The sequence below is a fragment of the Tachypleus tridentatus genome, unplaced genomic scaffold, assembly GCF_004210375.1.
Source record: "Tachypleus tridentatus isolate NWPU-2018 unplaced genomic scaffold, ASM421037v1 Hic_cluster_1, whole genome shotgun sequence".
NCBI lineage: Eukaryota > Metazoa > Arthropoda > Merostomata > Xiphosura > Limulidae > Tachypleus > Tachypleus tridentatus.
In genome coordinates, this window is record NW_027467777.1 from 19,778,179 (window position 1) to 19,792,053 (window position 13,875).

The 13,875-nt window shown below is 34.4% G+C and overlaps 2 protein-coding genes across 2 annotated transcripts in view; one reads left to right on the forward strand and one right to left on the reverse strand.

Moving 5' to 3' along the window:
- The window catches only part of LOC143241697 (lachesin-like), a 385,365-nt gene that overhangs the window by 284,158 nt on the left and 87,332 nt on the right, over nt 1-13,875 (reverse strand). The gene's annotated exons all lie outside the window — the stretch shown is intronic.
- LOC143241987 (lachesin-like) overlaps nt 1-13,875 on the forward strand; it is a 126,881-nt gene that overhangs the window by 84,011 nt on the left and 28,995 nt on the right. The window contains exons 2-3 of the mRNA XM_076485330.1: nt 2,549-2,676; nt 7,216-7,423. Of these exons, the coding sequence (XP_076341445.1) occupies nt 2,549-2,676; nt 7,216-7,423 (336 nt within the window). The remainder of the gene's footprint in view (nt 1-2,548; nt 2,677-7,215; nt 7,424-13,875) is intronic.

Here is a 13,875-nt window from a genome sequence, read left to right on the forward strand (position 1 = left end):
TATTACTCTAGTTGTTGTTACAAAGTCGGTACGATGTATCACATTTAATACAATAAGTATTGTAATATTACTCTAGTTGTTACAAAGTCAGTACGATGATCACATTCAATACAATAAGTATAGTTTACTATAAGTATTGTAATATTACTCTGGTTGTTGTTACAAAGTCAGTATGATGTATCACATATAATACAATAAGTATCGTTCACTATAAGTATTGTAATATTACTCTAGTTACTGTTACAAAGTCAGAACGATGATCACATTTAATACAATAAGTATAGTTCCCTATAAGTATTGTAATATTACTCTAGTTACTGTTAGAAAGTCAGTATGATGTATCATATTTAATACAATATGTATAGTTTACTCTAAGTATTGTAATATTACTCTAGTTGTTGTTACAAAATCAGTACGATGATCACATTCAATACAATAAGTATAGTTCACTATAAGTATTGTAATATTGCTCTAGTTGTTGTTACAAAATCAGTACGATGATCACATTCAATACAATAAGTATAGTTCACTATAAGTATTGTAATATTGCTCTAGTTGTTGTTCCAATGTCAGTGTTTTAAAGACATGAGTTATACATGACATCAAGAAATACTAAAACTCATATCATCCTTTTTTCAACAGAGATATACTGGTTAACATGGTTAAAGTTGTCAGTAATACGCAATATCCTTGGTTAAGTTTTCCGTAGTAGCTAGTGCACATGTTAAATGTTATTCGTAATAAGTATTGCACATGGTTAAAGATGTCTTTAATAGCTACTATACGTGGTTAAAATGTCGGTATGGGTACTACGCATGGTTAAAGTTCTCTGTAATAGAAACTACACATGGTTAAAGTTCTCTGTAATAGAAACTACACATGGTTAAATTGTCCATTATAGCTACTGCACAATGTTAAAGTTGTCCGTAATGGATAATATACATGGTTAAGGTTTTCCGTAGTAGGTAGTACACATGGTTAAAATAACCAGTAATAGAAAATATACTTGGTTAAAGATACACGTAATAGCTACTACATATGGTTGTCTGTGATATCTACGATACATACATGGTTAAAGAAGCCAATAATAAATACTACGTATGGATAAAGACGTGTGAAATAGGTAATAAACTAAACACAGTTGAAGTTCTTCGTAACAGGCATCGCACATGGTTAAGTTTGCTTGTTTTTCTACAACGATTTACTTTCTTAGTTGGAAAATTTTGTAGTTGTTCTAAGTTTCATGAGTTTCTAAGTTTAGTTTCATAAGTACGGAGTTCATTTGTTATAAAGTAATTTGTATAAAAAAAGGCACACATACGGTTAACGGTACCCTTTGTTCATTAATGAATGTGTTATTTTATAAAAACCGTTTGAATAGAAAGTTAAGTTTACATTTGTACCAACAAATCTGTCAAGATCAGATCATTGTCCTTCTATTTCATGCAAGATTTTGTTGAGATCAGATCATAGTCGTTCTATTTCATACTAGATTCTGTTAAGATCAGATCATAGTCCTTCTATTTCATACTAGATTCTGTTAAGATCAGATCATAGTCCTTCTATTTCATACTAGATTCTGTTGAGATCAGATCATAGTCCTTCTATTTCATACTAGATTCTGTTAAGATCAGATCATAGTTCTTATATTTCATACTAGATTCTGTTAAGATCAGATCATAGTCCTTCTATTTCATACTAGATTATGTTAAGATCAGATCATAGTCCTTCTATTTCATACTAGATTCTGTTAAAATCAGATCATAGTCCTTCTATTTCATACTAGATTCTGTTAAGATCAGATCATAGTCCTTCTATTTCATACTAGATTCTGTTGAGATCAGATCATAGTTCTTCTATTTCATACTAGATTCTGTTAAGATCAGATTATAGTCCTTCTATTTCATACAAGATTCTCTTAAGATCAGATCATAGTCCTTCTATTTCATACTAGATTCTGTTAAGATCAGATCATAGTCCTTCTATTTCATACTAGATTCTGTTAAGATCAGATCATAGTCTTTCTATTTCATACTAGATTTTGTTGAGATCAGATCATAGTCCTTCTATTTCATACTAGATTCTCTTAAGATCGGATCATAGTCCTTCTATTTCATACTAGATTCTCTTAAGATCGGATCATAGTCCTTCTATTTCATACTAGATTCTTACAATTCTCAGAATCCCTGTTTCGTCGTTTGACCTGAAGGCGGTGATTTAATCGAGAATATTGTTTTATAATCAAATTTCCTGAGCTTGTTGTGTTTAGAAACAGCGTCAAACAATAAATACTGTTTATTTATCAGATCATAGAATAAACAGTGGAAGACCTCGAGGTGATTACAAGAATGTATCGTAAATATAACGCGAGTGATGTTTGTTGGCCCAACAGATAAACCTAAATCCAACATTGCTCTAACTGATGTTTGACAGCTCTACAAATAAGCCTAAATCTCAAAGTTCAATATGACTTCTCTTCGGCAAACAACAATGTATTTCGAAAATGAGATTAAATAATATAGGTAAGTTAATTATAATTTTTCTATAGCTAAAACCACTGGAAACAAAGAAGTCGAAATTGAGCCGGAATTTACCGAACCAATTCCGAATGTTACAGTGTCCGTAGGAAGAGATGTGAAACTGGCGTGTGTTGTGGAAAACATAGGCACGTACAGGGTGAGTATAACTTGTAGCTGTCTTCTTGTCTAATTCCTAGTCGTTTGACTGTTATACACTCCCGATACAGTATATAAATTATATCAACAATGTATATATATGTATCAATATTTTACTAGTATAACTTGTAGCTGTCTTCTTGTCTAATTCCTAGTCGTTTGACTGTTATACACTCCCGATACAGTCTATAAATTATATCAACAATGTATATATATGTATCAATATATTACTAGTATAACTTGTAGCTGTCTTCTTGTCTAATTCCTAGTCGTTTGACTGTTATACACTCCCGATACAGTCTATAAATTATATCAACAATGTATATATATGTATCAATATTCTACTATTCTACTAAAATACAAGAAAATACAAATAGAACATACAGATCACTACTTGTATCGACAGAACATACAGATCAATACTTGTATAGACAGAACATACAGATAAATACTTGTATAGACAGAACATACAGATCAATACTTGTATCGACAGAACATACAGATCAATACTTGTATCGACAGAACATACAGATCAATACTTGTATCGACAGAACATACAGATCAATACTTGTATCGACAGAACATACAGATAAATACTTGTATAGACAGAACATACAGATCAATACTTGTATAGATAGAACATACAGATCAATACTTGTATAGACAGAACATACAGATCAATACTAATACAGATAGAACATACAGATCAATACTTGTATAGACAGAACATACAGATCAATACCAATACAGATAGAACATACAGATCAATACTAATACAGATAGAACATACAGTCACTACTTGTACAGATAGAACATACAGATCAATACCAATACAGATAGAACATACAGATCAATACTAATACAGATAGAACATACAGTCACTACTTGTACAGATAGAACATACAGATCAATACCAATACAGATAGAACATACAGATCAATACTAATACAGATAGAACATACAGTCACTACTTGTACAAATAGAACATACAGACACTACTTGTATAGATAGAACATACAGATCAATACTAGTATAGATAGAACATATAGATCAATAGTTGTAGAGATAGAACATACAGTCACTACTTGTATAGACAGAACATACAGATCAATACCAATACAGATAGAACATACAGATAAACACTAGTATAGATAGAACATATAGATAAACACTAGTACAGATAGAACATACAGATCAATACTTGTATAGACAGAACACACAGATCAATACTAATACAGATAGAACATACAGATCAATACTTGTATAGACAGAACATACAGATCAATACCAATACAGATAGAACATACATATTAATACTTATACAGATAGAACACACATATCAATACTTATACAGATAGAACATACAGATAAACACTAGTATAGATAGAACATATAGATAAACACTAGTACAGATAGAACACACAGATTAATACTAGTATAGATAGAACATACAGATAAACACCAGTTCAGATAGAACATACAGATCAACACTTGCATAGATAGAACATATAGATAAACACTAGTATAGATAGAACATACAGATAAACACTAGTATAGATAGAACATACAGATAAACACTAGTACAGATAGAACATACAGATCAATACTTGTATCGACAGAACATACAGATAAATACTTGTATAGACAGAACATACAGATCAATACTTGTATAGATAGAACATACAGATCAATACTTGCATAGACAGAACACACAGATCAATACTAATACAGATAAAACATACAGATAAATACTTGTATAGACAGAACATACAGATCAATACCAATACAGATAGAACATACAGTCACTACTTGTGCAGATAGAACATACAGTCACTACTTGTACAAATAGAACATACAGATCAATAGTTGTACAGATAGAACATACAGTCACTACTTGTACAAATAGAACATACAGACACTACTTGTATAGATAGAACATACAGATCAATACTAGTATAGATAGAACATACAAGTCAATACTTATACAGATAGAACATACAGATAAACACTAGTACAGATAGAACATACAGATAAACACTAGTATAGATAGAACATATAGATAAACACTAGTACAGATAGAACATACAGATCAATACTTGTATAGACAGAACACACAGATCAATACTAATACAGATAGAACATACAGATCAATACTTGTATAGACAGAACATACAGATCAATACCAATACAGGTAGAACATACATATTAATACTTATACAGATAAAACACACATATTAATACTTATACAGAGAGAACATACAGATAAACACTAGTATAGATAGAACATATAGATAAACACTAGTACAGATAGAACACACAGATCAATACTAGTATAGATAGAACATATAGATAAACACTAGTACAGATAGAACACACAGATCAATACTAGTATAGATAGAACATATAGATAAACACTAGTACAGATAGAACATACAGATCAATACTAGTATAGATAGAACATACAGATAAACACTAGTACAGATAGAACATACAGATCAACACTTGTATAGATAGAACATATAGATAAACACTAGTATAGATAGAACATACAGATCAATACTTGTATAGATAGAACATACAGATCAATACTTGTATAGACAGAACACACAGATCAATACTAATACAGATAGAACATACAGATCAATACTAATACAGATAGAACATACAGTCACTACTTGTTTTGACAGAACATACAGATCAATACTAATACAGATAGAACATACAGTCACTACTTGTACAGATAGAACATACAGTCACTACTTGTACAAATAGAACATACAGTCACTACTTGTACAGATAGAACATACAGATCAATAGTTGTACAGATAGAACATACAGTCACTACTTGTACAAATAGAACATACAGTCACTACTTGTACAGATAGAACATACAGATCAATAGTTGTACAGATAGAACATATAGATAAACACTAGTACAGATAGAACATACAGATCAATACTAGTACAGATAGAACATACAGATCAACACTTGTATAGATAGAACATACAGATCAATACTTGTATAGACAGAACATACAAGTCAATACTTATACAGATAGAACATACAGATAAACACTAGTACAGATAGAACATACAGATAAACACTAGTACAGATAGAACATACAGATAAACACTAGTATAGATAGAACATATAGATAAACACTAGTACAGACAGAACATACAGATCAATACTTGTATAGACAGAACATACAGATCAATACCAATACAGATAGAACATACATATTAATACTTATACAGATAGAACACACATATTAATACTTATACAGATAGAACATACAGATAAACACTAGTATAGATAGAACATATAGATAAACACTAGTACAGATAGAACACACAGATCAATACTAGTATAGATAGAACATATAGATAAACACTAGTACAGATAGAACATACAGATCAATACTAGTATAGATAGAACATACAGATAAACACTAGTACAGATAGAACATACAGATCAACACTTGTATAGATAGAACATATAGATAAACACTAGTATAGATAGAACCTACAGATAAACACTAGTATATATAGAACATACAGATAAACACTAGTACAGATAGAACATACTGATCAATACTTGTATAGATAGAACATACAGATAAACACTAGTACAGAAATAATAATAATAATCTAATAATAGAAAAAAGTTAGAATTTTTAATCGAGAACCAAAACATATTTTCCAGAAAACAAAAATATCTGGTCAGTGGTTTCGACGTAACATGTAATCCAAAGCCTAAACTCTGGAGATATGACCTAAGATTTTGAATTTCATTGTCGCTTGATCAGAAATATTTTCCATTTATCATATAAATGTGCCGTATTAAATATTATATTCCTATAAATTTGCAGTTAAATGATTTGGAATATAATGGAGTGAAATAAAGGTAAATACAAAACACTGGGATGAGATTTTTTAAAGGAGTTTCTACTCTGTCACATCGATATTGTTTTTACACTCACGTAAATTGCCTTTGGTCAGATGTCCGGCATGGCCAGGTGTGTCAAGGGGCGTTCGACTCGTAATATGAGTGTCGCAGGTTCGAATCCTTGTCGCACCAAACATGTTCGCTTTTTCAGCCGTGGGAGCATTATAACGTTACGGTCAGTTGGTAAAAGAGTAGCCCAAGAGTTGGCGGTAGGTGGTGATGACTAGCTGCCTTCCCTCTAGTCTTACCACTGCTAAATTAGGAACGGCTAGCGCAGGCAGCGCTCGTGTAGCTTTGCGCGAAATTCAGAAACAAAAAAACAAACAAGCTTTTGGTTAGAAGTTTGTGGTCGTTGTTACACGTTTACGACAAAGAAAATGGTGTCATTTACATACAGATCACTCCTCTTAAGATGTTTCTCTTGTTTACGTTTATTCAAGGTTATAAAAAGTCATTATTGTGTGTCTGACGTGTTTATTCATCTTCACCCCTGTGTTTTGGTGTTCAAGCACAATTATTTGTTGTGTGTTGAGTGTTGTAAATTTAATCGGTTTTAAACAAATAAACAACTCATTCCTCTGTTTGTTTCAGATCGCGTGGATCCATACAGACCGTTATACCCTGCTGACCTTACAAAACAGGGTGATCACGAGGAACCCGAGGTTCAGTATCACCCACAACGGTCATCGCACGTGGACACTGTACATTAAGGAAGTCGAAGAGAGAGATACAGGAGAGTACATGTGTCAGATTAACACTTCTCCAATGAAGAGTCAGAGTGGATTTATTAATGTCGTAGGTTCGTATGAACACGCTGAAACTGTCAGCGCCACAAACTAACTCCACAAACCAACTCCACAAACTAACTCCACAACTTACCTTCGTTCATTACCATTTATAAAATTACAAAGAATCTTTTTTTTACCTTACCAGTTTCAAAAACGGTTCGTGTCCACTTCTCAAGGCTAAGGGTACTTATGATACCTTCGAAAATGGCCATTTCCGTAATTATTTAAAATATTTCTGAAATACTTGTGTGTTTTCTTACTTTATTGGATTTTTAGTTAGTATAATTCTTAATGTATAGAGAAAATATATTCTAGAAAACATACTCTGGTGCCAACTATTACCTTAAATAGTTTATAATCATCTGTAAATATTGAGGTCATCTTGAAACCTGACCAGTTTGGCAAGCTCCCGTAACCAATTAAGGAACTGAAACCTGCTGCCCAATTGACACATTTCCAGAATTCTTAAGGACAACAAGTGAAGAGACACAAAGGAAAATTACACTATTTTGATAACGCTTCTTAAAGATGGTTTTTAACGTAAGAAAGTGCACAAACAGTGCACTTGAACAACGTCTGTGTTGAGGTAAACTTGACAAATCAGAAGCCATAGAATATTTATTTAAAGTTATGTAACTAATTAACATAAAGCCAAATAATGTTGAATTCTCCGATCTGCATTCAGGTAATTATTTGATGCATGTTTTTATAATATTGTGTGAACAAAAACATGAGTGACGGACTCGCTCAGTGTTTCTTTTAGTGTGTGTGTTTTTATAAGATTGTGTGGAGCGACTGACTCGTTCAGTGTTTCTTTTAGTGTGTGTGTTTTTATAATATTGTGTCAATCAAAACATGAGCGACTGACTCGTTCAGTGTTTCTTTAGGTGTGTGTGTTTTTATAAGATTGTGTGAACAAAAACATGAGTGACTGACTCGCTCAGTGTTTCTTTTAGTGTGTGTGTTTTTATAAGATTGTGTGACCAAACACATGAGCGACTGACTCGTTCAGTGTTTCTTTAGGTGTGTGTGTTTTTATAAGATTGTGTGAACAAAACATGAGTGACTGACTCGCTCAGTGTTTCTTTTAGTGTGTGTGTTTTATAAGATTGTGTGACCAAAAACATGAGCGACTGACTCGTTCAGTGTTTCTTTTGGTGTGTGTGTTTTTATAAGATTGTGTGACCAAACACATGAGCGACACTCTCGCTCAGTGTTTCTTCTAGTGTGTGTGTTTTTATAAGATTGTGTGACCAAAAACATGAGTGACTGACTCGCTCAGTGTTTCTATTAGTGTCTGTATTTTTATAATATTGTGTGACCAAACACATGAGCGACTGACTCGTTAAGTGTTTCTTTTAGTGTGTGTGTTTTTATAATATTGTGTGAAAAAAAACATGAGTGACTGACTCGTTCAGTGTTTCTTTTGGTTTTGTGTGTTTTTATAATATTGTGTGAATCAAAACATGAGCGACTGACTCGTTCAGTGTTTCTTTTGGTTTTGTGTGTTTTTATAATATTGTGTGAATCAAAACATGAGCGACTGACTCGTTCAGTGTTTCTTTTAGTGTGTGTGTTTTTATAAGATTGTGTGACCAAAACATGAGCGACTGACTCGTTCAGTGTTTCTTTTAGTGTGTGTGTTTTTATAAGATTGTGTGATCAAACACATGAACGACTGATTCGTTCAGTGTTTCTTTAAGTGTGTGTGTTTTTATAAGATTGTGTGACCAAAAACATGAGCGACTGACTCGTTCAGTGTTTCTTTTAGTGTGTGTGATTTATAAAGTGGGTGACCAAACACATGAGCGACTGACTCGTTCAGTGTTTCTTTTAGTGTGTGTGTTTTTATAAGATTGTGTGACCAAAAACATGAGCGACTGACTCGCTCAGTGTTTCTTTTGGTGTGTGTGTTTTTATAAGATTGTGTGACCAAACACATGAACGACTGACTCGTTCAGTGTTTCTTTTAGTGTATGTGTTTTTATAATATTGTGTGACCAAAACATGAGCGACTGACTCGTTCAGTGTTTCTTTTGTGTGTGTGTGTTTTATAAGATTGTGTGACCAAACACATGAGCGACACTCTCGCTCAGTGTTTCTTCTAGTGTGTGTGTTTTTATAAGATTGTGTGACCAAAAACATGAGTGACTGACTCGCTCAGTGTTTCTTTTAGTGTCTGTATTTTTATAATATTGTGTGACCAAACACATGAGCGACTGACTCGTTAAGTGTTTCTTTTAGTGTGTGTGTTTTATATATTGTGTGAAAAAAAACATGAGTGACTGACTCGTTCAGTGTTTCTTTGGTTTTGTGTGTTTTATAATATTGTGTGAATCAAAACATGAGCGACTGACTCGTTCAGTGTTTCTTTTGGTTTTGTGTGTTTTTATAATATTGTGTGAATCAAAACATGAGCGACTGACTCGTTCAGTGTTTCTTTTAGTGTGTGTGTTTTTATAAGATTGTGTGACCAAAAACATGAGCGACTGACTCGTTCAGTGTTTCTTTTAGTGTGTGTGTTTTTATAAGATTGTGTGATCAAACACATGAACGACTGATTCGTTCAGTGTTTCTTTAAGTGTGTGTGTTTTTATAAGATTGTGTGACCAAAAACATGAGCGACTGACTCGTTCAGTGTTTCTTTTAGTGTGTGTGATTTATAAAAGTGGGTGACCAAACACATGAGCGACTGACTCGTTCAGTGTTTCTTTTAGTGTGTGTGTTTTTATAAGATTGTGTGACCAAAAACATGAGCGACTGACTCGCTCAGTGTTTCTTTTGGTGTGTGTGTTTTTATAAGATTGTGTGACCAAACACATGAACGACTGACTCGTTCAGTGTTTCTTTTAGTGTATGTGTTTTTATAATATTGTGTGACCAAACACATGAGCGACTGACTCGTTCAGTGTTTCTTTTAGTGTGTGTGTTTTTATAAGATTGTGTGGAGCGACTGACCTGTTCAGTGTTTCTTTAGGTGTGTGTGTTTTTATAAGATTGTGTGACCAAAAACATGAGCGACTGACTCGTTCAGTGTTTCTTTTGGTGTGTGTGTTTTATAAGATTGTGTGACCAAACACATGAGCGACACTCTCGCTCATTGTTTCTTTTAGTGTGTGTGTTTTATAAGATTGTGTGACCAAAACATGAGTGACTGACTCGCTCAGTGTTTCTTTTAGTGTGTGTGTTTTATAAGATTGTGTGACCAAAAACATGAGCGACTGACTCGTTCAGTGTTTCTTTTGGTGTGTGTGGTTTTATAAGATTGTGTGACCAAAAACATGAGTGACTGACTCGCTCAGTGTTTCTTTTAGTGTCTGTATTTTTATAATATTGTGTGACCAAACACATGAGCGACTGACTCGTTAAGTGTTTCTTTTAGTGTGTGTGTTTTTATAATATTGTGTGAAAAAAAACATGAGTGACTGACTCGTTCAGTGTTTCTTTTGGTTTTGTGTGTTTTTATAATATTGTGTGAATCAAAACATGAGCGACTGACTCGTTCAGTGTTTCTTTTGGTTTTGTGTGTTTTTATAATATTGTGTGAATCAAAACATGAGCGACTGACTCGTTCAGTGTTTCTTTTGGTGTGTGTGTTTTTATAAGATTGTGTGATCAAAAACATGAGCGACTGACTCGTTCAGTGTTTCTTTTGGTGTGTGTGTTTTTATAAGATTGTGTGATCAAACACATGAACGACTGACTCGTTCAGTGTTTCTTTTAGTGTGTGTGTTTTTATCAGATTGTGTGACCAAACACATGAGCGACTGACTCGTTCAGTGTTTCTTTTAATGTGTGTGTTTTTATAAGATTGTGTGACCAAACACATGAGCGACTGACTCGTTCAGTGTTTCTTTTAGTGTGTGTGTTTTTATAATATTGTGTGATCAAACACATGAGCGACTGACTCGTTCAGTGTTTCCTTAAGTGTGTGTGTTTTTATAAGATTGTGTGACCAAAAACATGAGCGACTGACTCGTTCAGTGTTTCTTTTAGTGTGTGTGTTTTTATAAGATTGTGTGACCAAACACATGAGCGACTGACTCGTTCAGTGTTTCTTTTAGTGTGTGTGATTTATAAAAGTGGGTGACCAAACACATGAGCGACTGACTCGTTCAGTGTTTCTTTTGGTGTGTGTGTTTTTATAAGATTGTGTGATCAAACACATGAACGACTGATTCGTTCAGTGTTTCTTTAAGTGTGTGTGTTTTTATAAGATTGTGTGACCAAAAACATGAGCGACTGACTCGTTCAGTGTTTCTTTTAGTGTGTGTGATTTATAAAAGTGGGTGACCAAACACATGAGCGACTGACTCGTTCAGTGTTTCTTTTAGTGTGTGTGTTTTATAAGATTGTGTGACCAAAAACATGAGCGACTGACTCGCTCAGTGTTTCTTTTGGTGTGTGTGTTTTTATAAGATTGTGTGACCAAACACATGAACGACTGACTCGTTCAGTGTTTCTTTTAGTGTATGTGTTTTTATAATATTGTGTGACCAAACACATGAGCGACTGACTCGTTCAGTGTTTCTTTTAGTGTGTGTGTTTTTATAAGATTGTGTGGAGCGACTGACTCGTTCAGTGTTTCTTTAGGTGTGTGTGTTTTTATAAGATTGTGTGGAGCGACTGACTCGTTCAGTGTTTCTTTAGGTGTGTGTGTTTTTATAAGATTGTGTGACCAAAAACATGAGCGACTGACTCGTTCAGTGTTTCTTTTGGTGTGTGTGTTTTTATAAGATTGTGTGACCAAACACATGAGCGACACTCTCGCTCATTGTTTCTTTTAGTGTGTGTGTTTTATAAGATTGTGTGACCAAAAACATGAGCGACTGACTCGTTCAGTGTTTCTTTTAGTGTGTGTGATTTATAAAAGTGGGTGACCAAACACATGAGCGACTGACTCGTTCAGTGTTTCTTTTAGTGTGTGTGTTTTTATAAGATTGTGTGACCAAAAACATGAGCGACTGACTCGCTCAGTGTTTCTTTTGGTGTGTGTGTTTTTATAAGATTGTGTGACCAAACACATGAACGACTGACTCGTTCAGTGTTTCTTTTAGTGTGTGTGTTTTTATAATATTGTGTGACCAAACACATGAGCGACTGACTCGTTCAGTGTTTCTTTTAGTGTGTGTGTTTTATAAGATTGTGTGACCAAAACATGAGCGACTGACTCGTTCAGTGTTTACTAAACTAACTAACTAAACTAACGTGGCAGGGTTCAGTTTAGAGAGAGAAATCAGAAGAGTTCTCTCTCAACTGGGGTGTTCAGGAACTTTATAGTTCCTCTTCGTCCCTTACGTGAGAAATGTTTTAAAATATCCATGGAGTTTTACTTTATTTTTAACATTTCAAAAGTATTTGTGAGTGAGAGGAAGGACGGGAGAACTGGACGAAAGCAGCGAAAGTGAAGTGAGCCAGACTTTGGCTCGAGGATGGAGAACCCTAGCGGCTGGCGAATTGGTTTTTTAAAATTTACTGTAATTGATTAGATACCCTTGACTGGGTAAACGGCCTTTTCAGAATGAGGCTGGGACCTACAGGTCCGATGCCAGAGATTTTGCTGTGGGGAAACAGGAGTACCCCGAGAAACCCACTTTCACGGCCTGGGCGCCGAATAGTCTACCCAGACCGTGCCCGGAAGTAGTTGGGAAAGAAAAAACAAAACAAAAAAACAACAACACAAAATTAATAAAAAAACAAACAAAAAAAACTGATGAACTACGTTGATGGTGTACATGAAAACTGTTAGCTGCAGTCTTGTAGATCGGGTGGCAACTTCATCATGAACTTGTTTCCACACTTGAAGCCCATTGGTGCAACTGAGAAACGTGGCCTTGGTGGTGGAACTACTGGCTGTTCTTCGGTGAGTTGTTCTTCGCTGGTCTGTGATGCTTTGTTTCTTCTCGAGATTTTGGTTTGAGTTTTCTGCGTGGAGGTAGATTGTTTTTCAGTTTGTGCTGTCGCGTCGATGGTTATCTTCGTAATGGTTTGAGTCTGGCTGGTTGTTGAGTTCTGTGGAACTGGGATTGAAGTGTGGCAGGAACTGTCCTTTTTCTTTCTTGAACTACTGCAACTTGGCGTGTTGCTAACAATGGGTGTTGTCTTCTTCTGAGTCGGGTTGTCTGAATCCGTCTTCGTGTTTCTTCTAATACGGTCTGGAATCGTCGGTATTTTGGTATTTTCCTGTTGGAAGATTTCCGTTGGTTGTTTACGATATCTGGGTGCTTGGTTTGAACCATTCTTGAGTGGTCGATTCAGTGTTTCTTTTGGTGTGTGTGTTTTTATAAGATTGTGTGATCAAACACATGAACGACTGACTCGTTCAGTGTTTCTTTAAGTGTGTGTGTTTTTATAAGATTGTGTGACCAAAAACATGAGCGACTGACTTGTTCAGTGTTTCTTTTAGTGTGTGTGTTTTTATAAGATTGTGTGACCAAACACATGAGCGACTGACTCGCTCAGT